The sequence below is a fragment of the Macrotis lagotis genome, chromosome 3, assembly GCF_037893015.1.
Source record: "Macrotis lagotis isolate mMagLag1 chromosome 3, bilby.v1.9.chrom.fasta, whole genome shotgun sequence".
Classification (NCBI taxonomy): Eukaryota; Metazoa; Chordata; class Mammalia; order Peramelemorphia; family Peramelidae; genus Macrotis; species Macrotis lagotis.
In genome coordinates this window covers 284,009,014-284,037,005 of record NC_133660.1, presented here as the reverse complement: position 1 = coordinate 284,037,005, position 27,992 = coordinate 284,009,014, and the positions used below count along the sequence as shown (strand labels likewise).

The 27,992-nt window shown below is 56.6% G+C and overlaps 2 protein-coding genes and 1 long non-coding RNA gene across 9 annotated transcripts; 1 reads left to right on the top strand and 2 right to left on the bottom strand.

Moving 5' to 3' along the window:
- Positions 1-163: 163 nt before the first annotated feature.
- Positions 164-11,129, bottom strand: RASGRP2 (RAS guanyl releasing protein 2). 6 transcript variants are annotated; one of them, XM_074231143.1, is made up of 17 exons: positions 10,875-11,129; positions 8,139-8,270; positions 7,411-7,513; positions 7,009-7,071; positions 6,631-6,762; positions 6,374-6,524; positions 5,919-6,092; positions 5,154-5,270; positions 4,626-4,907; positions 4,372-4,458; positions 3,920-4,042; positions 2,967-3,082; positions 2,156-2,297; positions 1,694-1,730; positions 1,366-1,539; positions 644-711; positions 164-427 (listed from the first exon to the last, which is right to left on the bottom strand). In XM_074231143.1, the coding sequence occupies exons 2-16, from the start codon at positions 8,209-8,211 to the stop codon at positions 647-649; spliced, it is 1,839 nt and encodes a 612-aa protein (XP_074087244.1). In that variant the 5' UTR covers positions 8,212-8,270; positions 10,875-11,129; the 3' UTR covers positions 164-427; positions 644-646. The 6 variants fall into 6 exon arrangements, with proteins under 6 accessions (XP_074087244.1, XP_074087248.1, XP_074087246.1 ...); XM_074231147.1 differs by having other exon boundaries at positions 4,381-4,458; XM_074231145.1 differs by lacking the exon at positions 10,875-11,129 and adding an exon at positions 10,448-10,545.
- LOC141518820 (uncharacterized) lies at positions 10,969-17,263 on the top strand. Of its 2 annotated transcripts, none has more exons than XR_012477290.1 (4): positions 10,969-11,327; positions 12,936-13,314; positions 13,926-14,089; positions 16,608-17,263. It is a non-coding gene; the product is annotated as an uncharacterized LOC141518820 (long non-coding RNA). The 2 variants fall into 2 exon arrangements; XR_012477289.1 differs by lacking the exon at positions 10,969-11,327 and adding an exon at positions 11,348-11,888.
- On the bottom strand, positions 11,851-27,833 carry PYGM (glycogen phosphorylase, muscle associated). Its single transcript, XM_074231142.1, has 20 exons — positions 27,468-27,833; positions 26,442-26,543; positions 26,266-26,344; positions 26,052-26,155; positions 25,768-25,899; positions 22,411-22,522; positions 22,032-22,114; positions 21,456-21,599; positions 20,989-21,081; positions 20,575-20,721; positions 20,308-20,471; positions 19,910-20,024; positions 19,278-19,379; positions 18,376-18,523; positions 16,406-16,464; positions 16,010-16,151; positions 13,979-14,186; positions 12,895-13,029; positions 12,445-12,511; positions 11,851-12,292 (listed from the first exon to the last, which is right to left on the bottom strand). The coding sequence occupies exons 1-20, from the start codon at positions 27,708-27,710 to the stop codon at positions 12,143-12,145; spliced, it is 2,529 nt and encodes an 842-aa protein (XP_074087243.1). The 5' UTR covers positions 27,711-27,833; the 3' UTR covers positions 11,851-12,142.
- Positions 27,834-27,992: the final 159 nt, after the last annotated feature.

Below are 27,992 nucleotides of genomic sequence, written 5' to 3'. Positions count from 1 at the left end.
AAAGGGAATTCCTGCAGTGAGTAGGAGGTTGGTTTGGATAGCTTATCTCCTGATTCTGAGATACTCCAGAGGGTTCCCTGTCTACAAGGTTCTCTGATGCTAGGAGTCCATATGGTGCAGGTTCTAAGAGTCCATAGACACATGGGTCCAAGGTTCTAAGATGCTATGACACACCCTGATCCCATCAACTTTTTTTTAATTCCATCTGCAAAATACAAATATTCACAAGAGTTTGTACACCCTAAGTCCCCGTGCTCCCTATGGTCCCAAGCCCTTCTCCTGCCCCACCTCCAGCTCCACCCCAACAGGCCCTGCTGTATCCCCAGCCACCCCAGATCCATGGCTGTGGTCTGGTCTGTGCCCCTCCAAGAGAAGGGGTGGTCCATGTTCCAGGGACAGCCACTGAAGAAAGGAATCGAGGGAAGCTCTGCAAAAAAGATAGATGGAAGCTTCAAACAGCTTGGTAAGGGACTGGATGACCCCTTCTATGGGGGAGGAGGTCTTGGAAATCTAGGTTAGGCTAGCTGGCCTTAGGGGGCCTTCCCCACCCACTCCTCACCCAGGCTCCACTCACTGCCATCCTTTGTCCCACTGATGACATCCCTGCCCCAAAGGACTTTCTTTATAAGGTCTTCAGACGCACCTGTTATAAGTGGATGTCAAACACCCCATCTTCTACAGCTTGGACCCCCTCTTCTTGGATCTCTGGAGCTAAGGGTGATGCCCAGGGAGGAAAAAGGAGAGTCATTGATACTGAGGTACCTCCCCTTTGCCCACCAGAGGCTTTCCAGATCCCTCCCATCCCTAAAGCCAACAGGATGGGGCCCAGCCTGGGGACAGTGGGGTATCAGAGACCAGGAGCTTTATCAGAAAGGGACAGGCATTTCCTTCAAGAGTTTAGGGATCTGTGGGCTCGTGGCTCTGACCTGCCAACTCCTACTCCCTTTTCCCCTTACAAATTAAGAGCTAGGCCTCATCCTCACGCTTCTCCCCCACAACCCTATAACTTGAGTCTTCCATCTCCCCCCCCCCAGATACTCGAACTCTCCCATCCCAGAAGATGGGGATTAGTTACCATCAGAAGGTCTTGCCCTCATACAATTTCCCACCAAAATTAGAGTTCCTTGCTCTATTGAAACACCTCCCATACAAAATAGGAGTTCAGGGGCACCTAGAAGAGAGCACTGACCCTGGAGTCAGGAGGACCTGAGTTCAAATCCGACCTCAGACTCTAATAATTACTTAGCTGTGTGACCTTGAGCAAGTCACTTAACCCCATTGTCTTGCAAAAAAAAAAAAATATGACTCCTGAGCTGATGACCCTGATTGCTTCCTTGGAGCCAGATAGAATCAGGACCCCCCTACCTGGTGCCCGGGATCCTCGCCTTCCAGGGCGAGGCAAGGAAAAGCTAAAGGCTCGAAGATGAGTATGTGTGGGTGAAGGAGCAGGTGGGCCATCCATGCTCACGCTCTGGGCCCGGCGTCGGCATTCCACGGACAGCCGCTCTCGGCACTGTTTGTGGCAGCTGACTCCACAAGCTGGAGTTGGGGAGAGGGTGGCGAGGATGGGGTCAATGCCCTCAGAGGTCCTGCCCATCCTCCACCTCACTCCTTGGACAGCTGCTCCTACCAACCACAGAAGGACTCATCTCCACCCTGCCCGACCCCCCAGCCCCTCCAGGCCTCCCCTTACCTCGGCACTTCAGTCCCTGCTTGTAGATGCCCAGGATCTGAAACAGAAGGTTTCATCAAAGTTCTTAGCTTGGCATTCAAGATCTTCCCCAGCCTGGCACCAGCTTGGATTCTCTCCACTTCCACACTCAGGCCAATTCTTGGTTCTCAGAAGCCACCCTGCCCCACAGCATCCAGTCCCTGATACTTAAAGAGTTTTCAGTAAAAGGGAACCTGCTCCCCCCTGGGGCCACTGGTCGACTTTGGGACAACCCCAATAACTGAGAAGTCTTCTAGACATCAAACCATTTGCCCTTCTCCAGCTTCACCCCATCAGGGCAGCCCTTCAGATATTCTTCAGATATTTATAGTCTTCTTCCCCTGTTGCATCTTGACCCACTTCAAAGGGTTGGGTGAGCTAAGCTTGGAACTGAGGAGGGAGCCAAGACTGGGAGGAGATGGGGGGAACGGAGAGGGGGCTCACCAGGGCCTTGCAGTGCCTGCAAGCAACGGGCCTCAGGGAGCTGCTCTCCTGGAAATTGTGGACGAAGCCCATGCGGCCCCCCAGCACAGAACTGGATCGTAGGAAATAGGAGACCATCTCCTCCCGGCTGATACAACCATCCCTGAAACACCAGAGCAGGCAGCGTCAGAAGCAAACCCTCCACTCTCAGGGAACCATCTCTTCTCAAATGACCTATTCTTGGCCTTCTCCCCCAGTGCCAGGCTTGGAACTTGGGAAAGTTGGGTTTCTCTTTGCTCCCCTCAGACAAAAGTCTGCTTCACAATCCGATCCTCTGAATGCATGGGCCATGTTTAACCTACTTAAGAGGACCAACTGGTTCTCAAAGATTTTAGTAGGCAGAGGAATGCTGCTAATTACAGACCATTCTCATCCCATCATGCAAGCAAGGCCTACAAGAAGGCCATTTGCCAACACTGTTGGCTGCTAGCTCTGAGAACAAGGAGATGTCTGATGCTATTCCATGGCTAATTCAGCCTGGTTCCTCCACCTCCCTCACCAGTCCAAATTAGGAAGGATAAGCTCGTCTAGAGCCTGTTACCCTCTCATTGTAGGGGCTCCCTAGGTCCCTGGAAATGATCGCTTTGTGATAACCACTGCTCATGATCCTGGGACCTTTCATCTTCCCCCCAACCCTGGGAGTAACCAATGGAGTAGGAGTTGGCCCCATTTCACAAGTGTAGAGACCAAAGTTCAGAGAAGGGAGGCTACATGGGACTTGATACTGAATGCTGGCTTCCAGCCCCCTCCCAAGCCCTGGTCCCAGCCTCACTGGTTCTGGTCGAGGTCCCCAAAAGCAATGAGGTAAGGGAAATTTCCTCGAATAATCTGGAATTCCTCCTGGGAGATGTGGCCATCCCCATCCACATCAAAGTTCCGGAACACAGACTGATGAGAGACATGAAGGACAGGGTTAGAGTCAGCATCCCCTTTCCCTCTACTTCCTCAGCCAATATCCTCCTGATGGCAGGACTTTCAAGCCAGGAGAGAGAACAGAGAGGGACAACATGGGAACAACCCACAGAGAACAACATGGGAGAGGATGCTGGGTATGGTTCCTGTCCCTCCTCTCCCAGGGCTTGGAAAGGGATGTTGGCGCCCACTCCATGTCCCTGTCCTCCAAAGGGCCACTCTCAGTCAGGGTCACATAAGCAGAGTTGGAAATGATTCAAGACAATATCGCCTCTAAAATAACCCCAACAAATAATCATCCAGTGACTGTTTGTGGATGTCTAGGAACAGAGGACTCACTGCCTACTGAAGCAGCCTTTTGGAAGCCTATCCTTAGAGGGCTGAAAGTTGCCTCTCTAGGTGATACGCTCGGGATGCAGAACGAATCTCTTTTTTGGACATGACCAATTCAGGAATTTGGTTTGCTTGATCATGCATATTTCTTACAAGGATTTTGTTTTTCTTTTTTCCCAAGACGGGGGTGGGGTGGAGGGAGGTGGGCGCAAGAGAAAATAGATTTTTGTTCATTGGATAAAATAAAAGAAATTTGCTTTTCTGCAACTTCCCCCACTGCTCCCAAGTTCTGCCCTGGGTGCCAGGCAGAATCACCCTAGCCCTCCTCTACCCCAAAGAATCTTTCAGATTCTGGTTGAAGACAACTAAACTGTATCCCTCCCTGAGTCCTGTCTTCACCAGCCCCAAACATCCCCCTTCTTGATTAGACTTCCAGCCTTGGGAAGGGCTCCAGGGATACAAGGAGGGGCCAGGCCTCACCTCCACCATCTTCTCAATGTGCTCCACCACCAGGGCCTGGTCCAGTTTGGGCTTGGCAGCAGCAGTCCATTCTTCCAGGACTGGGGGCCGTGGGGGCGGAGTACAGGTTGTTGGGCTAGTTGGCTGTAGGAACAAGGAGCCTCTAGTTCAGGTTAAAGGTGAGTGGAAACATGGTTGAGGGTTGCTCAAGGGTAAGGGCAAGGGCAGTTAGGTGGTGCAAGTGAATAGAGCACAGGCCCTGGAGTCAGCAGGATCTGAGTTCAAATTTGACCTCAGTCACTGAATAATTATCTAGCTAGGTAGCTTTGGGCACATCACTTAATCCCATTGCCTTAAATAAATAATTTTTAAAAAAAGAGAGTAAGAGCAGAGAGCCAAGGGTCCAGAAAGGATCTGGGGGCGGGGGGGGGGGGGGGGGACAAGGCAGGATGACAGTGCTGCGGGATCAGGACCTGGCTCACCGAGGACTTTGATCGTGGCTCTCTCTGCAGGGACAGCTGGTACAACTCATCTTCAGTCTGGTACTGATCCAGAGACACCTGGAAGACATTAGACCAGTCACATTCCTGAGACCAGCTGTGGCCCTCCACCCAATCCAGAACAGGATCCAGTTCAGTCCAGGGGTCACTCTAGCTTACAAACCAGTCCAGAAACTAGCCCAGAGTGAAGCCTTGAGGGTCCAGCCCAGGGTCCAGCAGGCACTCACCGTGAGCAAGCTCAATAGGTCTGGGTTGGCTTGTATGGGCGGTCTAAGGCTAGTCACCATGGCCAGCTCCTCCAGGATGGCAAAGAGCTGACGCATCTTGGCCCCGTTGAGCCGAGTGTGAGCGGCATCCAGCCAGTCAGGAAGAGCCAGCTGTAGGGCCACCAAGTCCTTGAGGTGCACACCCAAGATAGGGAATCGGAAGCCCACACAGGCTGCCAGTCGGCGGCGATAGTTGCTGTAGTTGCCAGTGGCAGTTACCAGTTCAGTCAAACCTTCCCAGAGCTGGGGGGAACCAAGGACCAAAAGTCACAGAACAGGTATCTCAGACCTTAGAAAGCCCTGCTCATCACCAACACAATCAGAGCCCCTCTGCACCTTCTGTCTGCCCTCAAACATTCCTCCAAACTGGGTCTGGTAGGAGGGTCAGCCTCCAGGATCCCCAGGCATACAAGTCAGAGCATGGAGTCAGTTCAGTCTTCCCACCCATCCCTCCACATCCTGCTCTTCTCCCCTCTCCCCCGCCCATACCTTGACAGTGTCTGGGCTGACATGGCTGTGTGTCTCCTTGAGTCGGGAGATGGAGCTGTGGCTCAGGCCCCCAACCACAGCCATGAGTGTGTTGAAGTTCTGCAGCTGGAGCAGCTTCTGCGGGCCCCGGGCCAGGATGAGGAAGGCCAGAGGACCAAGGAGGCAGCGAGGCAAGAAGGAAGATGGAGGTAGAAAGACAAAAGGATGGATGGACCAGTGACCAGAAAGACAGACAGAAGGAGGAAGGGAAGGGTGGATGGACAGATGGAGAGATAGATAGATGGAGAGAGGAATGGATGGACAGATGGATGAATGGACAGATGGAGAGACAGATGGATGGACAGAGATGGGTAGAACATGTAGAGAAATAGGCAGATGGTCGAAACAGAAAGAACAGACAAGCAAATATATCAATGGATGGACAAACAGAAGGAGGGATAGGCAGATGGAGAGAAGGATGCATAAATGGCAAGACAAAGGGATGTAGGGTAAACAGAAGGGTGCATGGGCACAGACAGACAGCAGGGAAGACAGAAGGGGAAGAGTAAACACAGAAGAAAGAGGTGTAGAGTGAGCCATGGGCATGATGCAGGGGACCCTCTAAACTCACTCAGGAGAGGGAAGGGGATGGGCGAGGGACGGAACTGCTGCTTCTCCCCCAGACCCTGATACACTTCCTAGAAACTCTTGTGTCAGTCCAAGGGGATTGGGAGAGAGGGAAATAGAGGGAAGGGAAACAGTGGGCAGGAAGATGTGGGTCAGCACCTCAGCCACGTGGATGAAGTGGGTGATGGCCTGGGCCCGCTGGGGGGCCGTGGGCTTGCTCAGTACCATGAGCTGTACCCACTGGGAGACGCTATTGAAGAGGGAGATGAATCGCTCCAGGACGGGATTGTCCACCGTGCAACCGTGGGTCACAAAGCTGTGGTAGTCCTGGAACTGGGGAGAGGGAGGGACGAGGCTGTGACTTGCCTTTCCCATCAGGTCTGGTCTCACCTGCTTCTGCTTCTTTTGGGACCTGCTCAGGAGTCCCTGCCCCACTGGCACTGCCCCTAACCGTCCAGCTAGGGACCAGGGGGCACCCGTGCCCACCCATGGGGTCCAACCGCAGGTCCTGCAAGGCTTCTGCTAGAGCCGTGCGGCTTCTGCTCCGACCCTCCTTACTCCCGAGTGGCGGCTGCCCGGCTGCCCAGCCCGCGGGCCTGGCATCCCCGCCTCACCAGGATCTTGCGGAAGGAGCGGTACTCCAGGTAGGTGAGGTGCTCGGCCAGCTCCAGGGGCTCCAAGTGGTCAAACAGCAGCGACATCTTCCGTTTCTTCTGGCCCACGGGGTTCCGCTGGGTCACCTGGCGCTTCCATTTGTAGGTGGGGCTGCGGGCAGTGGTCAGGGGCGGCCATCAGCCCCGGGATCCCCTCCGAAGCCCCCCCCCCCCGGGAGAGAGCCCCCCACCCCGGGATCCGGCCTCGGCGCGCCTACACGCTCTCGATGTCGATGAGGCTGCTGTGCCGTCGGTTGCCCTCTCTGTCCAGCAGGGACTTCAGCTCCTTGATCTGCTCTGCCAGCTCCGGGTTCAAGTCAAACTCGGCGGGGAAGGCCGAGATCCAGTACCTAGGCAGGAGCGGGGAGACTGTCCTTCTGTCCGTCCGCAGGAGCCTCGGGGCAGCCGTCGGATCCGCCCCCTCGGCGAGGCCTCAGAGAACTATAGTCCCCGGCATGCTCCGGGCAAAGGGACTGTTAACCTGGGCGGCGGCTGTCTCAGGGGTCGCTGGGAACTGTAGTCTCCAGTGTGCGCAGGGCTCGCCCGAAAACTGGGAGGTACAGGGCATGATCCCCCCGCGCCCCCCGGGCACTCACCGGACCAGGTGGCAGGTCTTCACTTGCAGCGAGTTGGAGTTGTCCTTTCGGGACTGTTGGTAGGTGGAGGGGAAGTCAAGGAAAAGCCGGCCCAGAGGAGGAGCAGGGGCAGGACCCCTTACACCTTACAGACGGGGAAACAGAGGCAGCCCCCTTCCGTCTGTCCTTCTGGGGGGCGGGGAGACTGACAGAGTGACAGGACAGGACGCCTGGCACCTGGCAAGAGAGGCGAGCTGGGAGCGCGCGGCGGGGGGGCGCGCGGCGGGTTCTGATGGGGAGCCTGGCCTCTGGGGGGTCCTGGGCCCGGGGCGGCTGAGGGGGGCGTGCCCAGCTCCTCCCACCCCCACCCGACGGGGGCGCTGCCCTCCCCGGGGACCGGGCCCGGGTCCGAGGGAAGGATATATCTGCAGCAGCTGGGCGGCGAGCTTCGAGGACGGAATGTACCACGGGTGCATCATGAGGAACATCCGCACCAGCTGGGGGTCCCGCACCTTCCCGGAGTCGTCTGGGGAGGGGGCGGGGGCTCAGCGCACCCCTCTGGGCCCCGCCCCCCGCCCCCCCAGCTCCAGGGTCAGGGCCCCAAGGCGGGAGGGGAGCGCCCAGCTGGGACGGAAGGAGCCCGGGCCCCGCGAGGCCAGGAATCCAGAGGCCGTTTCCTGAGGGCGAGCAGGAGGGGGGAGGGAGGATGCCCCCCGCCCCCCCAGAGAAGCGGTCCCCATCAGCCGGAAACAGTCCCCACGAGCCGGGTCGGAGACTTCCTGGAGCCCCCAAGCGCAGGCCGTGGCCTTCCCACAATTCCCCCGGGAGAAGGGGCTCCCCCGGCCAGCCGAGTCTCCCCGACCCTTCCCGCCTAGCACCGCAGAGCCAGGAGGCTCTGGAGAGCTTGGAGCCAACGGCCCCCACAAGATGGAGAGACTGAGGCCTGGGGGATGGAATGCTCCTAGGAGGGCCCCTGGGGAGCCAGGGGCAGAATGCTCCCCCAGGCCTGCCTGTCCCCCCCACTCCTCGGTCCCCATCCCGGGAAGCCAAGGTCCCTGGGCCGCTTCAGCTTCTTGGAGACCATCCGTTCTGGGAAGCGGCGGGGGGAGGGCGGCAGAGAGGCCCCGGGGTGCCTCTTTCTCCCAACTCACCAAAGGCTTCAATGCAACCCCGAAGCAGCTCCTCCACAGTGCAGCCCTTCTCAAGGTCCAGTGTCCCCGACATGTCGGATCCCCGGGGTCCTGGCCGAGTCCCCAGGGAGACTTGAACTCAGACCCAGAGCCCTACACCCCCAGAAAAGAGAAAACACTGAGAAGGCAGCTCCCTCAGGGGACAGCTTCCCTGCAGACAGGAACAGGGTGGGAAGAGAGGACCCGCCCCCCTGCTATCTCACCACCCCAGCTGAGGGGGACCAGGATCCCCCCTCCTTTGGGCAGTTCTGCTGAACACTCTGTGACCCAGGGATTGTGTAACCCTCCGCTGGAGAAATGTTCCCTACTGAGGCTTCCGGGCCAGGAGCAGGGGGATGGGGGGCCATGGGCCCGTGGGGCTGGAGGAGCTGGCCAGGGAGGTCTAGATCCACCAAGGACCCAGGCAGCCAGACTGCTACCCTGGGACCCCTGGGTCCAAGGACAGCAGTGGGCAGTGGGGGGGGGGGGGGAGGCAGGGCCTCCTCTCCCCTCGAGGCACCTGCAGCCTCCCCCAGCCCCAGCACAGCCCCTCCTTCCCCCACCCCCCCAGGCTTCCAAAGCTCCTCAGCCTCCCTGCCCCCGCAGGGTTATTTTGGGAACTGGGAGCCTGAAGGAGCCTTAGAGGAATTTCTCCCCCAGTGGGTGGGAGGACAGAGCCAGAGGCGGGGGGGGGGGGGGGGGGGGGGGGGGGGGTCAGAGTGAAGAGAGGGAGAAAAGGAGCCCAGGCCTCCCCAAGCCTGAAGCCTAGAGATAGTGGGTTGAAGAGAGCCCCCCCAGGGGCCTGCCCTACTGAGGGAGTGGAGACATACATTCCTGGGCCTGGGACAGATGACTCAGTGGGAGAGAGGCCCAGAGCCTGGGAAGGATGAGCCGGGGCCTGCTCCCAAGCCCACTCTGCTCTCTCCGACCCTCTGGAGCCCCTTGCCCCTCTCCGGGACTAAGCAGCGTTTCCCTTTGCCCTCATGTCCCAGACAAGAAGATGTTAAATGTCTGTCCCCCACCACTCACAAGATGTTAAATGTCTGTCCCCCACCACTCTTTTCCCAGCAGACACATCTCCTGGCCAATAGCAGGACTCTGGGAGAGTCACTCAGGCCCATGGCATCCCTGCTCCCCCGGGGCCACCACACAAACAGAGGAAAGATGGGAGTCAAGGAAAAAATGAGGAGCCCAGATCCGGAGAATTCTTGCATTCCCCCCCAGTCTGCAGCCGGCTCTCCCAAGCCCTAGATTTTCACCCCAGCATCCCACTTCCCCTCTCAATTCAGACATCCATCCCTTTTAGGAAGAGAAAATGCAAAGGACCTGAGAGCCCCTAACTCCACCTCCTTTTTTGATGGAGGAGGAAACTGAGGCCAGGAGAGACGAAGGGCTCAAGGTCCCATCAGAGTCAAGGCCATGGAGGAGGGAGATATTCCAAAGGCCCCATTTCCTGATGAGGGTTCTAGATAAGAGCAGCTCCCATTGGTCCGAGTTCTCTCACTTCCACGGGAGAAGGTAGCGGAGGGGGAGAGGAAAGTACAAGCCAGAGCCCCAGGATCTGGGATCTGCTCTCTCCCCCCCACTACCTGCCTGACCTTGGGCCAGGCTCCCCCGTGTCTTCCTCCTTTTGCCGTAAACTAAGGGCTCGAGGTATCTGGAGCTATCTTTTCTCCAGGTCAGATGGGCTGTTAAGGAACAGGACTGCCTCCCCCAGCCCCCGGGCAGAGTAACTTCTGACCCCATGGCTCCCGGGGGGGAGCCCGTGCCAGAGGCCCATCATGACAGGGACACCTGTGCACATGGCCAGGCCCAGCCATGGGCCATAGGCCACTAATCCTGAGCACACCCCGGACCTCATTCTCACCAGTCCTCCCTCGACACCCAGACACTGTCACACGGTCCAACCCACAGCTGCATGGGGCACGGGCCCCATACCTGGGCCTGTCCGCTTCTCCTCCCCCTGAAAGACCCCTCCCATCTGACCAAGGCACCTGATCCTTGGCCCTCCCACAAGGCTCCTACCTGCCCTTGAGAACCTGTCCCCTTCCTGCCCTTCTTAAGCATCAGCCTCTTCATTTGCTCTTCCCTCGGGCTTTGAGCCGTCTCCCTAAGGTGAGTGGGACCGGGGACCTAGACAACCCCTAAGGTCACCAACCTCTTTTGGGGCCCCATGTCCCTAAGCCTTCTCTCCGAGCTCCCTGCCCTGGCCAGAGTGGGTCCTCCAGCAGCCCACCTGCAACACCCCCACCCCACGTCCAGTGCCCCCTGGTGGAAGATCGACCACTTACCCTGGACTCTGCCGGGGTCCAGTGACTGCCCCCTGCAGGCTTCTGCCCCCGGGGGTGCGGGGCCTTCCTCGCTTTGCCCCCCCCCCCCAGCCCACTCCTCCTCCTCCCCCGGCTCCCGTTGCGTCCGGGTCCTCTCTCCTCTTCTCTGCTGCCCCTTGGCTGGCCTCCTGCCCACCGGCCCTCCTCTGGGGGCTCCGGGCTCCCCCTCCCTCTGGCTCCTGCCCTCCCAGGCCCCAGATCTCCGGGGCTCTCCGGGGCTGCGCCTCAGCCTCTGGACCACCGAGGTCCCTGGCTCCTTCCCCGATGCGCTCCCTCTCCCCGGCATCTCCTGCTCCCCGCCCCCTCCCTCTGCCGCCTCCTCCCCTCAACCCCTCCCCCTCCGGCTCCCCCTCCCCCGGCCCTGCCGCCTGGACCCGGTGCCACTCACCCGCCTGGCACACGCGGGGCGCTGCAGGATGCTGAACCCAGCTCCCGCCGAGAGGCTGGGGGACCCCCCATGAGGCAGCGGGGGGGGGTGACAGAGGGCCCGGCACTACCGGGCTCGGGGTGGCACCCTGGGGTGGGCACAGGGGCCGGTGCCCTTGCCGAAGCCCCCCATCCCCCCCGCTTGAGGTTGAGAGGAGGAAACTGGGGGAGGGGCAGGAAGAGGCTGCGGTGAGGGGGGGGCGCCACACCCCGGACCGCCCCGGTTCCTGTTCTCGAAACAAACAGTTCCCACGGGGCTCCCCCCCCGCGCCCGGACGGGTGGGGCGGCCTGGGGCCCCTGGAGGGAAGGGGGAGCCGTCGTGGCTGGGGGGCTGGGGGCCCCGAAGCCAAGCCAGCCTGGAGAGGAGCCGGGGGACCCCCTCAAGGGGGGGCTCTGGTGATGGGGGCGTCAGCAGTGAGTCTGGAAGGCCCGGACGGCCGGGGCCAGGGGAGGGTGGAGCTGGGGGGCGGGGGGGCTGGGGAACCGTTAGATGGCTTCCGGCCGTTTGGGGTTCCAACGTACTCCCAGCGAAACCACCTGCCCCCCTCCCTCCCCCGAGGCTCCTCCCTCCTCCCGGGGGGCCCGCCCCCCAGGAGTGGGCTGGGGGACGGCCCTGCTCCTATTGGCCCTCCGGGAGGCGGCGCCGGGGCTGGGGTGCCCCCGGCCCCCGCCCCAAATCAGGGCAGCCCCGCCCCAAGGGAGGGAACAGGCCGGGCCCGGATCGAGCCCTAGTAAGGGCACAGCGCTGGCCGGGCAGCTGGAGGCGAGATGGGGAGCAGGGGGGACCTAGGGAGCGGGAGGGCGGCCCTCTGGGGACACCTGTCAGCCTCTGGGGGGGGGGGCTGCAGCTGCTCCTTTCAGCCAGGAGCTAAAAATACCCCCGCCCCCAAGCCTGCCCCCCCACTCCCCACAAAAGGACTCAGACCAGGTCGTCTTTGGTGACACTTTTAATTGGCGGAGCTTTTACCCAAGAGGGTGAGGAAGAGTTCTGGGGTGAGCCCCTCCCTAGGGCCGGAGGGCCCTGGCACAGGCCCCCCATGAATGTCAGCTGAGAAAGCACTAGGGAGGGGAGCCTTGGGAAGCAATCGGGTGGAGTGGGGACGTGGGCGGCGGAGCATGCCACCAGATCCCCATCTTGAGTGGGGGGATGAGGTGAGGGGGGCAGAGGTGCCAATCCTGAGGGAACCAGGGAAAGAAATCTGGGCGATCGGAATCCTGCGGGCCACTGCTCAGTGCACTTCATCGGGGGCAGCCAGGCGCTGTCGGGTGGGCTCCACCCCCCAGATTTCCCTGGCGTACTGGGCAATGGTCCGGTCGCTGGAGAACTTCCCAGAGGTGGCGATATTCTTGATCACCATACGAGTCCATTCCCGAGGGTTCTAGGAGAGCCAAAGAGTCCATCCCTGGAACCCCAGATTCCAGGCCGCAGAAGCCTCCCAACTCCATTACAGAGCCTTGGAAGTTTGGGACAGGAGACACCCAGCCCCCACCCCTGGCACAAGAACCCAGGAGTCTAGGGGCCCTGCCTCACCTTGTACAAGTCACTGACTTTCTCCTGACACTGGATATAAGCTTCATAGTCAGCAAAAACCTTAAAACTGGGGAGGGAAAGGAAACTGAGATTAGTAGGGCAGGAGGTGGGGGTGCAGGAGAGGAGAGAGAGGACCTCCAGGGACAGATCTGAATTTTCGATTCTGTTCCTTTCTCTTTATGGTTGGAGAAACTGAGGTCTCAAGGACCAAACAAGTCAATGATTTATGTAGATTCAAATCTGGCCCAATCTTGCTTTCCACCTACCCCCACACTGGTACACAAACCCACCCAGGCAGCCTGGAATGCCAGGGTCCAAAGTCCCCTCCTGCCCATCCCCACTGGTCCTTGAGCTCCCAGGCATGGCCAGCAGGGACCCCGATGATCTCACCCACAACACACACTGTTCCCCTCCCCCTCCCATCTCTGTCCATGTCCGGGTCCTGCTGACCGGTCGTGATGCATGAGCATGTTGACAATGTCCTTGAACAGGTCGGGCTGTTTGGGAGAGAAGAAGCCACTGCTCAGCTGTTCGATGATCTGCCGGAGCTCAGGGATGCGGTCATAGAATTCCTGGGCATTGTACCTATTGGGCAGGGTTCAACAGGCTCGGAGATGGACCTCCTTCACCATCTCCACCAGAAACCAGAAGCCTCCCCTCCTCCAGTCTTCCTGGTCCCTCAGGATCTCCTACTCAGGCCCAAGAGACACGTCACCCACTGAAGCCCAAGCTTCCTGCTTGCAAGAAGCCGGCCCTGACTGATCTAGCTCCCTTGGGTGCCTCTCTTCCTTCCCACCTTTTGTGCAAACAGAGTGGAAGCTCCCCAAGGGTGGGACCAGTCTCTAATATTTCTTTGCATCCCCCATAACAGTGAGTTCAGGGGTCCAGTCCAGGCCAAGGGTTATGAACCCATTCATTCCCAAAGACTGAATCTCTTCCTAGCACCCCTCTTCATCTTCCCAGGTTCCCCAGATCAGACCCAAATTTCAATCTCTCCCTCTTCCACTCAGGCCCTCCCCCATCCAAGCCCATGGGCAGCTTCTCTTTCCAAGCTCTCTGGGCCTGCCCAGAGTTTCAGGGTCATCTCTCCCCCAAGCCCCAGGATGGTATTTAGTCTCCTCTTCCCTCCACTCTTGTGACTTCCTCCAACTTCCCCATTTCTCTCAAGGACGCCCAGTTCAACCTCAGGGTTATCTGGGTTTCTTCCCTGTCCCTTCATTCCCCCACTCCCATGTGTAATCAGCTGCCAAGTCTGGCCAGTTCTCCCTTGAAGTGTTCCTTCCATCCAATCATTCCTTCCCTCCACCAGCCCAGGACTCTGGTCTCTTGGCCTCCCATCTCCACCTGCTCTAATCCACCTATTCAGAGTGACAAGGAAATCTTCCCTATGCCCAGACCCTACCCAACAATGGCTCCCCAACAGTGACTGATGCCCTAACTCCTAGGCCTGGCATTCAAGGCCTGCCCCTCTTTGGTTCCAGATCTCTGACGCCTTCCTCTGAACACAATCTCCCCAGCTAACTGGAGCTCCTACCCCCTCTGGTCGAGCCGGTCCACGTCCTCCACCCTCATTCCAAAGATAAAGAAGTTCTCCTCCCCAGCCTCCTCGGCCATCTCCACGTTGGCCCCATCCATGGTGCCAATGGTGAGTGCCCCATTGAGCATGAACTTCATGTTGCCGGTGCCTGATGCCTCGGTGCCTGCTGTGGAAATCTGCTCCGAGAGGTCTGACGCTGGGATGACTGGAGGGAGGGGTAGAGAAGAGGAGATGGGTCACAGGATGTCAGTTCAAGAGGGCTTTGGGGGTCTGTCCTCAGCCCTCCGCCCTGCAGAGGAGGTGATGAGCTCCACTGCTCACCGGGGAGCTTCCTCAATGGAACCATCCCTAGTCCTGCCAATGACTAGGATAACCAAGGACTCAAACCCAAGAAGGGAAACCAACTCATTGCATGATAGAGTCAGGACCCCAAGGGGCCAGAGCTGGATCTGACAAGAAGAAATTCAATAGAAGAATCAAGTCATGTCACAAGCTTCCCAAGTTTATGATGAGGGAGGTGCTGGTGCTGGAAAAGATTAGAGGGTCTTAGTGGACTGCAAGCTCACTAGGAACCAGCAGAGGAGATGGGGCAGTCAAAGAGTACATGAAATGGAGCCAGGGTTCCGGGAATAGATGGTCTCCCTGTTCCCCTACCATCATTGGACTCCTATCTGGAGTCTGGAGTTCAGTTCTGGGGCCATAGACTAGGAAAGATACCGATAAGGTAGGGAGTAAGCAGAGAAGGCCAGGATGGAAAAGGGCCTTGAGGAGCAGCTGAAAGGGCTGATAATGGTTAGCTTAGCCAACAGAAGATTGGGTGGAGGGGGGAACAGATGGGAGCATTCCCTGTAAGGATGTGGGGAGCCAGTCTGTAGAAGAGGGGTTCAACTGCAACCCTAGATTTGGAGTCATTGGAATTCTGGCTGTGACTTTTGGCAATTAAGGGAAAATGTCTGGCCTCAGTTTCCTCATTTGTAAAATGATGGAATTCGAGCCAATGATCCCTCAGGTCCCTTCCAGCTCTAAATCTTTGATCTTCTGACTTCTGTTTGGCCCTAAAGGGCAGAATGAGGAGAAATAGGTGAATTTAGCTGGAAACCAGAAAAAACTTAACCCTCAGAACCCTTTGGGTGTGAAAGGGGCTGCCCTGGGAGACGGTGCCCCCACCATACACTGGAGGTCTCCAAGCAAGGGCTGGACCAATTGTGTCCACACAAAGACACACACACCCATCCCTCCTTCCATCCATCCATCCTTCCAACTTTCCATTCATCCATCCATCCATCTAAGCTATGTATAGGTAGCTCTTAGTAAGAAGGGGGGTTGGGGAAAGGCCTCTTAGAAAAGGCCCATTTTGAGCTAAGTCCCCAGGCCTGGAGAAGTAGCCAATCAGGAAAGACAGTGGCTAGGATCTAGGGAATCCACATGGTTAGTGAAACTAAACTTGGGAACAGAGGGCGGTGGGGAAGGGGGTGAGAGTACATGTGAGAGGGACAGACAGGTAGGAAGGAAAGTTGGAAGGGTCCAGCTTGTGAAGGGTTTTAAAAGGCAGAGGAGCTGGCATTTGATCCTCGGGTAACTAGAAGTCACTGGAGTTTAATGAGTGAGGGGGTGTCAGATCCTCTGTTCAGGTAATTCACCTTGGGAGGATGGACTGAAGGGGGAAGATTCTTGAGATAGAGAGACCCAGCAGCACCTTATCACAAAAGTCCAGGCAAAGGGGAATGAGACCTGCGCCAGGATGAGAACAGCGTGTGTAGGCAAGATCTCACTTATAAGGAAGTTGTTTTGAAAGTAGAAACAAGAAGACTTGCCAATGAATAAGATGTGTGGGTGAGCGGGCTGCCATGGAGCTTGCCAGTCTGAGTGATGGGGAGCATGCTTCATTCTAAATCTTGAATTATCCTGGTGATCTGGGCCAGGCCACCCAGCTAATCTGAGGCAGGCCTTCAGACTCCCGGACCTGAGCTCTGTCCTCATCCAGCTGCAGATGCAGACCCCCCCTCCCACCCTTTCCCTGGCACCAACCTTTCTCGGCCAATGAAACTCGGTAATTCTCCAGGAAGATAACTTTGAGCCGGTCACCAATCACAGGGTCATTGTTGACCACGTCACCGATGGAGGTGATGAGTTTGATGATCATTTTAGCCATGTGATAACCAGGGGCTGCCTGAGGGAGGAGACCTTGGGATCAGACCCCCCCCCCAGTGAACCATCCCCTCTTTACACCCCTCCCAACCTCCAGAGCAGCATTCCCAGCAAAGTAAAAGGCTCCCATCAGCTTTTCTTGCCCCCTTCCAGGGTCTCAGCTCCCAAGGGCCTCAGAGTTTCCTCTGTGGCCATATGGACCCTCTGATGGTCAAAGGAACTGGAACCCCCACCTACTCTTAAAGCATCCCCTTCCCTCTAGATTGGAGGACTCACCTTCCCACCAATCATAATTGTCCGGGGGACAAAGAATCTGTTGGGCTCCTTCTTGATCCCTAGAGAGAGAACAGAGGAAAGCCAGGCTCAGCTTCTCCCAAGTAGGCCCAGAGACAGTTGGTCCTGCCTCAAGTCCTAAGCAGCCCAAAGAGAAGAAAGGGTCACCCCCTGACTCTTACTCCATCCCTTCCTCCAACTCTAGGCAGGCCCATCTAGGAGTCCGGAGATAGAAAGACACCGTCTTGCAGTCACAAAATCTCCATCAGGCCTAGATGTGGACACCATCCTGCCTCAGTTTCCCCATGTATTGTGAGGGTCAGAAGAGAAGACCCTTCATACAATTACCCAATGACAACTCAGGATTGGCTGGTTCCCAGAATTTCTCAACCTTGAGACTGGAGAGAAGGCACAGCTTGGATCCCTCCCTTCACATCTGCTCTTTGCCAAGACCCCCTAACAATAGCTGCCTTCTTGGCCGCCCTCCTCACTCCAGACGGGGGATGGGCAGTGCATGTCCCTGGGGTGTCGAGGTTAGAGGGAGGCCCTGGGACACCCCTGCTGTGGCTCATGAATCACACATCAGGATTCTAGGTCACTGCCTCTCTTTTGGTTCTCCCAAGGCCTCTGAGAACCAGGTGGAGGTCGGTGAAGACCTTAGAGGTTCCCCACCTTTTCCTTCCCCATGATCCAAGGTCCTGCTGCTGAGACTCCAGCCCCCCACACACGTACTGCCCCATTCAGCCTTTCTCTGCTGAGCCTCACTTTAGAGTTTCTATTGAGATTTTTCAGAGGTTGGTCATGTAAATGTCACAATACCCATTTTATAAAATGATAAAACTAAGGCTCAGAGAACTTGAACCCAGGGATTCAGACTCCAAATGTCTTTCTCTCTGCCCTGGATAATTTCTTCTGCCCCAGCCTTTCTTTCCAGGTCAAAGACTGAGTCTAAAGGGGGCCAGTCCCAGTTTCCCCTAGTATTATGCCCAGGAGGAATTCATTCTTATTATCAATGACTAGTATCAGCTCCTTTTAGAGCTCCTAGAAGAAAAGTCCTGAATTATCATTTTTTTCCATATAAGGAAACTGAGTCTTGGAGAGCTGAAATCACATGCTTACATCACACAGGTAGGCAAGGCAGGATCAGAACTTAGCTCAACCTTACTCCCTAAAGTCCAACACTTGAAAGTATATAAATGTCCACAATTATTACCATTTGGGAAGGTTTTATGAGGGCTGAATGTGGAGTCAGAGGACCTGTGCTGGATCTGCTCCTTGATACTTAGCAGCTGTATGATCAAGGACAAGTCACTTGATATCTCCAAACCTCAGTTTCCTCCTCTGTAGGCTTCACATCTGGATATATTGCCAGATCTATTCCCCTTTACACACACACACACACACACACACACACACACACACACACACACACACACACACACTATGTAAAGTCAATTGTTCCACCTCGTGTTGGAACCGTTACAAAATACCCAGAAAGTCCTTGCTTCTGAGGCCTCTTAGAATTCCTCTTTTCCTTTCAAATTCAGCCCCTTTAATCCTCAGCTCCTCACATGGGTCCTCCAAAATGTCCTCATATTTAATTCTTTAGATAGGGGCAGTTAGGTGGCACAGTGGATAGAGCACCGACTCTAGAGTCAGGAGGACCTGAATTCAAATCTGGATTCAGATGCTTAATACTTACTTAGCTGTGCAAGTCACAGCTTGGGCAAATGATTTAACCCCATTGCCTTGAAAAAACCAAAAGTAATTTTTTAGATATATGTGAGCCTACATGTTCCTCCATCGAGCTTCGGATGCTTGTTTGACTGACTGACCAATAGTATCTCCCTCCTGGAGGTGGGGGAGGCCGGGGTGAGGGGTCTCTGCTCCCAGTCTCTGGAGACAAGGGCGGGAGGAAGGAGTGAGTGGGAGGGCAGCCCTAGAGAGGGAAGGGCTGGGGACTGGGCGCTTACGGTTGTATAGGGTGATGATGTGGAGGCAGTTGAGAAGCTGCCGCTTGTACTCATGGATCCGCTTCACCTGGACGTCAAATAGCGAGTTGGGGTTGATGCGTACGTGATACTCTTGCTCCAGATAGGAGGCAAACTTTAGCTTGTTTTCCTGTGGGGAAGATCGGGGGGCTCAGCGCAGGCCCCTTGGGGCCTCCTCAGCTCTCTTTCTGGGACTGGCTCAGGGGTCACCTCCCCAGGGAAACTTTCCAGGATTTCCCCCTCGTGATCTAGTCCTGCATTCCTATGATCTATCTCTCCTGTGCCCCATTATATTAGACTATGTTGTATTAGACTGCAAACTCTTAAGGGCAGGGGCTTGTGTTGTTGGCCATTGGGGCATCAGGGCCTTAGAGATGGGATCAAAAAGTGGCAATCTAAATTGTGGTCTATGTATGTCATGGAACACTACTGTTCTATTAGAAACCAGGAGGGGTGGGAATCCAGGGAAGCCCAAAAGGATTTGCATGAACCGATGCTGAGTGAGATGAGCAGAACCAGAAAAACACTGTCCACCCTAACAGCAACATGGGGGCAGTGATCAACCTGGATGGACTCACTCATTCCATCAGGGCAACAACCAGGGACAATTTGGGGCTGTCTGAGACGGAGAATCCCATCTGTACCCAGATAAAGAACCGTGGAGTTTGAACAAAGACCAAGGACTATTATTTTTCAATTAAAAAACCCATTATATTATGCAATTTTGCCACCTCTGAAATTTTTTTTTCTTAAGGATATGATTTCTCTCTCAACACATTCAATTTAGATCAGTGGAAACAAAAAGTGCAGGTCTTCTCCCTCCCCCCAAACTCATCAGTGGGCCCCAGGAGTCCCCCTCCTGAGCGCGTCCCTGGCTGACTCACCTGCTTGACCTTGGCCACATCTCGGATGAAGGACTCATCATCCACGTAGGACAGTAGCTTTCGAAGTTGGTCCAGATCAGAGATGTAGTCCTCCCCGATCCTCTGTGTGGGAGCAGCAATCAACAAGCTATTATGACACACCTACTGTATACTGGGAACTGAGTCTGCCCTCAGGGAGAGCCCCTTCACATGGAGAAGTGTATAAAGAGAATAATGGCATAATTCAACCCCAGGTGAAAATCATACAGCCTTAAATCTGGGGTAGCTGGGGGAGAGGAGGACTGAGCCTCCTCCCCAGGACAGGGCCCCGGGTCAGGCTCAGCCCCTACCTCAGGAGGCCTTTCCTGACTCTCCCCATCCCCATCCCAAGTCTCCAGCAAGGTCTCCTGCCTAGACTACACCATGGGCAACCTCCTAATGAGCCCTGGCAAGACTACCTCACTAGATGGCCTTGGGTGAGTCACAGCTCCTCTCTGGTCCTCGTTTGTGAAAAAACAGACTTGAATGCAAGGACTCTAAAGTCTCTCCCAACCCTGACATCCCTGTTCTAACACTGGCCTGTAACTGTGGGTGACCGGCACTCCCTCTGGGCAGGAGGCCTGTTTCCCCTCCTCTGCTCCTGCCTGCCTCACCTCTGCAATGACCTCTGCCAGACCCGGGTTGCACAGCACCAACCATCGCCTTGGTGTTATCCCATTGGTTTTGTTCTGGAACTTGTGAGGTTCCAATTCATAGAAATCCTTGAAGCTGCAGAGATCAGAGAGGGGAGCAAGAAGAGGGTGAACTAGACAGCAGAAGGAAAGGGGCTCCCTGGGGGCCCCCTGTCAAATCAAGTGGCAAAGTCAAGCTAGTGGCCTACTGCTGGGCCTGGTTCCCCACCCAGAGACCTGGCAGGGTTATCCTGGAGAGAGGGATGACCCAGTGACCTGTGCCCAACATGCCCTGATGGGTCTGGCCCTGGTTGGGGTCAGGGTCCAGGCCCACAGGGGATGAGAGCTGGCAAGCCCAGAGGGGTAGGCAAGAGACTCACATGGTTTTCTTGAGGATCTCAGAGTGGATCCGGGCAACCCCGTTGACTGCATGGGAACCCGCGATGCACAGATGGGCCATGTTGATTCTCTTCACACCACCCTCCTCCACAAGTGACATACGTCGCAACCGGTCCATGTCCCCGGGGAACGTGGCTGCCACCCGCTACCAAGGGACATGGGAACTCCAGTTGGAGTCCAGTTGGAGTCATGAGCCCCCCCCCTCCCCGATGAGCCCCTCTACCCGGTTCCCGATCTCCGGAGCTCACATTAAGAAACCTCTGGTTGATCTCATAGATAATCTGGAGGTGCCGGGGCAGCAGAGTCTCCATTAAGTGAACAGGCCAACGCTCCAGGGCCTCAGGCAGCACGGTGTGGTTGGTATAGGCACAGGTCTTCACGGTCACATCCCAGGCCTGGGCAATGGGTAGGAGGGAGCATCACCCCTAAGTCCCAGCCCCCAGGTCCAGGGTGAGATGTGGCTCACTTGGGGTCACTGGGAAGGAGGCTGAAAGGGATCGGGTGACTGCCATCTCTTGGGAGATGCCTCCTTGACCTGGGTGGGGGGTAGAGCAGGGCTAGGCTCCTTTCCCCTGAGAGTCCCTCCAGCTACAAAGTGAGCATCCTCCTGTGACCCTTAGTACTGACCATCGAGAAGTAGGTGTCCCCATCAGCTGTCTTACCTTATCCCAATCCAATTTCTCCAGGTCCACCAGAATCCTCATCAACTCAGGAATGGCCAAGGATGGGTGGGTGTCATTCAACTGGATGGCCACCTGGACCAAGCGCCAAGGAAGAGACAGAGTCAACCCTGAGCTCCCTCACTACCCACTCGATTCAACACCTAGTAATTTCCATGGGGGGCAAATGGTGGGTGATCAGGGAGCTGTCCTTCTCCTGGGTGGGGGTAGATGTTTATACAGTGAGGGAGGCCAGAAGAGCCTCCACATGGAAGGCAGAGCTGGGGCTTTGACAAAGCTGGAGAGAAGAGCATTCTAGGCTTGGGGGGGGGGGGCTCCAGAGATGAGGCACACCCTCTCACTGGCCCCCAGCAGAGTTCCACCACTCCCAGCCCACCCCCAGACTTTCTCCAACCACTGCTGCTAAAGCTCCTTGGGGTGTGTCAGAATGTTCGCAACAGGGACTCTACCTTGTCTGGGAACGCATCAAAGCTTGTGCGCACAGGGTCCCGGGAGCCAAACTTGGAGGATTTGAAGCGGCGAATGATGTCTTGAAGGGTCGCTGCTACCACAAAATATTCCTGCTTTAGCCGAAGCTCCTTCCCTTCAAAGAACTGGAGGAATAGGGAGGGAGAGTCAGTGGAGCCATGGATGGAAGGGGGAAAGGGGAAGGGACAGTGGAACCAGGGATGAAGGGCGGGAGAGAGGGGAAGGGTCGGTGGAGCCAAGCAAGTGGAGGGGTCTCAAGCATTGGGAACTGCTAGGGAAGAAGGGAAGGACAACGTGCTGGGGCTGCCCTCCCAAGCAGGATCAGGGGCTTCTACCCCTCCACCCCTGTAACTTAGCCCTCCCTTCCCTTAGGGATCCAGTGTCCCATCACCCTGCTTAGACCCATGTGCTTGGGCCCCAGCCCTTTGCTAGCCAATACCATGATCTGAGTTCATCCTTCTCTTTTCTTTCCCATTTCCCATGACTACCATCTCCAGCTCTGGGCTGGGCTGTGGGACCCGGTGCTCCTAGTGCTCCCAGCTGGTGCGGGTACTCACGTTGTCATTGGGGTAGAGGACCCGGGAGATGTTCTCGGCCAAGTTCCTGTCTAACACAGCCTGGATGTATCCACCGACATTGACTGGAGGAAGCATGGAAGGAATGGAAACATCCTGTTTTCTGCCAACAGAGCGCCTCCTTTCCCCAGACCCCCCACCCCAACTTCCTGCAGTGTCAGGAAGGCCCAAGTCAATAGAGGTGGGTGGCTAATCCATCTCTCCTGTGTCCCGGCCCAGTTTCCCACCTCTGTGAAGGGTGGGGACCTGTGGGGGAGAGCCCTGGGGTAGTCTGCCTGGCTCAGAGGAGGAAGAGAGGATCTGAGTTCCACTGCAGGGAAAGGGGACAGGAGCAGGGGGGCTCACCCCTGGGGGAACTCACAGTCTTTGAGGTTGAAGTCATTGGGGGCTTTGGCAGACCACAAGCGCATGGTGTTCACAATGTTGTTGCGATAGCCTGGCACGGGGGTGTCATAGGGCATGGCCAACACCACCTAGAGGCATGAGAGCCTGTCAGGGGGCTGGCAAGGACCCATGTGTCTGGGATGGGTCACACCTTCCCTGAGTCTCATTTTCTTCATCTGGAAAGTCCTTTCTCTGACACCCCCATTCTAATGTTCTACGATCCCACTCAGCTTGGGCACTTTGTGTTCTAGGTTCTAAAGTACCTCAAGTTCAGATACTCATGTTCTAATGTTCTAGGATCCCTCTCACCTTAGACATTCCATGTTCTATGTTCTGAGGTACTTCCGCTTGAACACCTCACCTCCTAATGTTCTAAGGTTCTCTGACCTGCCTCTGACATTCTATGTTCTAGCTTCTAAATCTCATGTTCCAGGTTCCAAAGTTCCCCTTTCTCTGACATTTCAGGGCCTCAGTTGGCCCACTTATAAACCACTGATGACAGCCCCTGGTGTGTGAAGTGCCTCCCTCATGGTGCCTCCCTTCCTTCTGGGGGAGGCTGCACCCCAAGACTGGCTCCTCCCACAGAGCACCCTGAGGAGATCAGTGGCTGGGATTTTGTTAGTTCAGTCACACAGAGCAAGCAGCTGGCCTTAGAGCCAGGAGCTGGGTTCTAATCCTTTCTCTGATGCCTCCTGGCTGGCGGACCCTGAGCAAGTCACTTCCTCTCTCCTGAGAGACCCCAAACAACTCCCAAGGCTTGTAAGTTGGTAGAGAGGTCGTTCCCTGACCAAGGAAGTCATAGGTTCAGTCCCTCTCTCTCCTGATACAGAAGCCATTGACGATCAATCCCCATTTGTGGGCGATCGATAGCCAATTATGCTGGTGGCAGAGAGGCCGGGAATCAGGCTTCAGCACAGGCTGCTAATTAGCCCATCAGAGATCCTGAAAGCACACAAAGGTGAAGCCCAAGTCAAGCAGGGGCCCTTTCTAGGATGCCCTGGGCCGGTGGGGAAGTGGGACAGAGGGCAGGAGGGTGCCCTCTCCAGAATGCCCCAGGTAGTAGGAAAGTGGGGCAGAGGGGGTGCAGGAGGGTGCTGCTGGCCCCGAGAGGGCTCTCACAGGTCAGTGAGAGGGCCACACACTGAACCCCACTGAATGAGCACCTGGACACCTGGATTCTTGTCCTGGGCTAGACTAACTCTACCTCTGCATCATCAGAGCCTTGATGGGTAGCTTTTTCGAGAGGAAACTGAGGCCTCCACAAGGTGAGTCCTTTGCCCAGGGTCCCCCAGTCAGGCCCCTAACTCCAAAGCCAGGGTTTCCTCCCTTAGACTGGCAGAGAAACTACAAAGAGACCCAGGAAATCCTCCTGGGCCAGTCATAGGGCCCCAGATGTGTTTCTAAGTCTACCAGTCTCTAAGGGCAGCTGCTGCCTTCCCCACCCACAGAATTATGGGTCAAGCTTCAAAAAAAAAACACCTCCCTGGGCCTCAGTTTCCCCCTCTGTATAATGAGACCATTGTCCTTCCCAGCTCTGACATTCCATGAAGCTAAGGCTCCCAGTTCTCCATCCTGCGCCATCTCCATTTAGAGATGAAGTAGAAGATCTTGGGGCTGGGGGTCAGCAGGACCTGGCCCCGGTCTGGCTTCAGACATCTGTTGGCTAATGCCACCTTATGCCTCCCCCAACCTGGCCAGTTCCTTCTCTGGCAGGGTGCCTCCCACTTCCTGGTCTCCAGGGTTGTCCCCAAAGTCATCTCACATCTCACAAAGCTTGACTAGCTTTGGGGTCACCCCTTGTATCTTTTGTCATCTCCATTAGACTGGGCACTCCTTGAGGGCAGGGACTGTCTTTTGTACACATCCCCAATGTATACAAAATGACCCTGAATAAATCTTAGCTTCAAATTCCTCACCTGCAAAATGGGGGTCTGAGGTTCTGGGAAGGGAGGGGACCAGCCCAGGGTCCAATGGACAAAGGGAGCGAGAGAGTGCAAATGCCGCCTCCCTGCTCGGGACCTGGTGCCCCCAGGGCTAGTTTCCGTGACTGACCACAGCTAGTGCTGAGCTGATCCATTCCAAGCCCCGTAATGAATGAGCCGCAGACTCATTGATCAGGTAGATATGGAAGGGTGGAATTGTCAGTACCTAATGGGCAGCCGGCTTCCAGGCCTCACCGTGGGCAAGCAGGGACTCCTAATGATCCATTACTACCTAATAGACCGTGAGCCATCCCCACCAACCGGAGGCTGGGTCATATCGATGACCGCACTCTGCCACGGCCTTCTCAGAGAACCAGCTCTTAATCTTCAGTTATTAAGAGGTGACGCCTATTCAGAAATATGGCCCGACCACCCTGGGAGGACCTGGAGCTCTGGGCTGCTCCCACCCACTGCCTTATGAGGAATGCTGGAGGACTGGCCGTCCCAGAAAAGATTTCTGTGAGATGGAAGGGAAGAGATTTGGGAAACTGAGGCACAAAAAGTGGTCACAGAGCTACTTTCAGCCTCCATTAGAACAATCCCAACTCTCTGGAAGGGGCAAGGTGATGGAATATATTGAGACATAAAAGGTGACACAAAAACAAAAGATCCTGTTAAAAAACCTTACCCTGTCCCAGCGGATCTACTACCTCTCCTTGGAGTTCTACATGGGCCGGACCCTGCAGAACACCATGGTGAGCCTGGCCCTGGAGAACGCCTGCCACGAGGCCACATATCAGGTCTGGTCTCAGACACTAATTACCTAGCTGTGTGACCTTGGCCAAGTCCCTTAACACCACTGCCTTGCAAAAAAAAAACCACCCCAAAAAACAAAACAAAAAACCTAACACTGAGAGCTGTCCCCAAAGCAAATAGGTGGCCTTGGGAGGGAGGGAGCCCCCTGTCCCTGGAAACTTCAGGCTGCAGAAGATAACCTTGGTCAAGTGGGGGGGATTTTTGAAAATCTTAAAAAGCCTCAGGTCCACCTAATGCTAAATCCAAATCCAGAGTACCAGACTGGCTCTGTTCTGGCTGTGGCCAAAGAGAGCTTTGTTCTGCTTGATTCTGCATATCTGTGACCAGGTTTCCTTTTTCCTTTTTCAGTCTGGTGGGGAGTGGTGGGTGGGGGGTGAAGCAGAAATAGATTTTTGTTATCAGGGGAAAAACAAAGTTACACAAGTTATTACTAAAATAATCACTAGGTCAATGATTTCTCATAAATTTGGGTGTTCCATCGTTAAAAAAAAAAAGGCCTGGGCTGGGGGGTTTGGAGACCCTGTCTTCCTGTTCTATGTTTGGGATGTTCCAAGAGGTGCCAGTCTGTTCTCACCCTGATCTCACCCAGGGCTTACCTGGGTATCCACCCACTTGGCTCCCTGGTTGGTGTGCTCCACTCGGCCATAGAAGTGGACGGGCAACATGAACTCGGGCCGGGCCTTCTCCCAGGGGTTCCCGTAGCGAAGCCAGTCGTCCGCCTCTTCCATCTGGGGCAGAAAGGGGTGGGGTGGGACAGAGAGCCCAGAACGAGGTCACAGGAGGGCGATGGCGAGGGGCTTCTGACCCTTGGCCCGAGCTTTTCCTGCCCAGGCTGGAGGGTTTGAGAGGGGGGCACAGATGGGATGGAGGAGACCCTCACCTGCCAGCCCCCACTGATCTTCTGGTTGAAAATCCCGAACTCATACCGGATCCCGTAGCCATAGGCAGCCAGGCCCAGGGTGGCCATGGAGTCCAAGAAGCAGGCTGCAAGAGAGCCACGGCTTTGGGGGAGCTGGGGACAAGGCGAGCCCCGCAAGCTGCTGTCCCGCCCTCCAGAGCACCCCCATTCCTGCCCGGGCCCCGTGTCAACTCACCAGCCAGACGACCCAGGCCCCCGTTCCCCAGCCCCGCGTCTTCTTCAATCTCCTCCAATTCTTCCATGTCCAAGCCCAGCTGGGGGAGGCGAAGGTGGAGGAGAAAATCAGGGTGGAGAGGGTGAGAGGCTGCCCTCTGGCCCCCCCACAGCCAGGGGTTCTGCCCCGCCACGTACCTGATACGTGGCCTCGTCGCAGGCATTCTCCAGGGCCAGGTTCACCATGGTGTTCTGCAGGGTCCGGCCCATGTAGAACTCCAAGGAGAGGTAGTAGATCCGCTGGGACAGGGGAGGCAGCTTGGTCTCTACTAGCATTCCCGCCATCCTACCTGCCCGCCCCCCTTGGGCCTGGCCTGGCTTTCCTCCACAGGTGGCTCCTTGCCCAGGCTTGCCCTCCTGTCCTGGGTCCTGGCTTCCCCTTTGCCCCTTCGGGACAACTCTGCTCCCCTGTGTAAGTACCCCCTCCCATCCTGCCCCTGCCCTCTTCCCAAGGAAGCTTCTCCTGTCCCTCGTCCCTCTTCCTCCTCCTCCTCCTCCTCCTCCTCCTCCTCCTCGCAGTCCCTCTCCGCCTGCAGTGTTAGGTTTCTGACCTTTGCCAGTGACCCCGGCTACCTGATCCTGGCCCTCTACCCCCACCCGGAGAAGCAGCTGCTTCCCCAGACAGGGCTCTGCCCATGTGTCCCTCTGGCTCAGGACCAAAGCTGAGGCAGCTGCTCTGGCCTCGGGGTTCCCTCTCCCTGCAGCCCCCCCCCCAGTTTCCCCCCAACATGTTCATGCCCAGGCCTCCTGGTCTGGGGTTTGGGGCCCACTCCCCTCCTCCCTGGGTCTGTGATCTGGCCCCAAGCTGGCTGATGGAAGCATGGCACGCCAGAACTATCTCAAAAGGGAAACTGAGCTCCTGGTGGGATGAGGCTGTAGGTCCAGGGGCAGAGCCCCCCAAAGCTGAGAGGTCATTCCTCTAGTGCAACCCCCCTTCTTTTCACAGAGGAAGAAACCGAGCCCCAGAGAGAAGCCTCAGCTGTGTGACCTTGGGCAAGTCTCCTGTTTTTGAGGGCTGGCCCAGGCCCCCCAGGCACCCCTCTGGCTCTGACCCTGTGCCCTCTGAGTCTCTGATGGGGCTCCCCTAGGCCTCTGCTCTTGCCCATCTGGTAGCCCAGGTCTCCCTCCCTTTGCCCCAGCCGGGCCCAGGGGGCCCCCAGTCACCTTGGGGTCCTTCTCATAGTAATGCTGTTGGGTGCGGATCCAGCGGCCCACCAGGTGGTCCCGCACCGTGTGTGCCAGGGCGAAGTAGTAGTCTCGGGGTGTGGCCACATTGCGGTCCTTGACGAGGGTGAAGTGCAGGTGCCGGTTGAAGTTCTTCTTCAGCTCGGACACGTTCTCCACGCCGGCGAGGCCACGCACGCTGATCTGTTTGCGTTTCTCGTGGTCGGACAGGGGCCGAGACATGGTGAAGGCGGTGAGCTTGGCAGAGGCTGGGGGACTGCGGTGGGCAGAGTCTCGTGGGCTCCCGGGCCGGCTGGCACGTCCTCCAGAGACAGGTGGAATCGGCCTGGGCCTCCAACCCAGGGAGTGGAGGGTGGCCCCCGCGGGGCCGGTTTTAAGGCCGGGCCTGATGCATTATGCATGGCCTGCCCGGGAGCCTCCCACCCCTCATGAATGCATAATGTGTGGGTGCCAGTGCTCCTTCCAAGAGTTATTTTGGGGACGGGCTGGAAGGGCCGGCTGCCA

Coding starts and splice junctions, on each gene's coding strand:
- RASGRP2 (XM_074231143.1), bottom strand. CDS start 8,211: ATGTCGGGGACACTGGACCTTGAGAAGGGCTGCACTGTGGAGGAGCTG. Junction 7,514..8,138: donor GGGTTGCATTGAAGCCTTTG/GTGAGTTGGGAG, acceptor CCCCCTCCCCAG/ACGACTCCGGGAAGGTGCGG. Junction 7,072..7,410: donor GCCGCCCAGCTGCTGCAGAT/ATATCCTTCCCT, acceptor CTTCCCCTCCAC/CTACCAACAGTCCCGAAAGG.
- PYGM (XM_074231142.1), bottom strand. CDS start 27,710: ATGTCTCGGCCCCTGTCCGACCACGAGAAACGCAAACAGATCAGCGTG. Junction 26,544..27,467: donor ACTATGAGAAGGACCCCAAG/GTGACTGGGGGC, acceptor CCCCTGTCCCAG/CGGATCTACTACCTCTCCTT. Junction 13,030..13,978: donor GACCGGCTCGACCAGAGGGG/GTAGGAGCTCCA, acceptor CCTGCCCAATAG/GTACAATGCCCAGGAATTCT.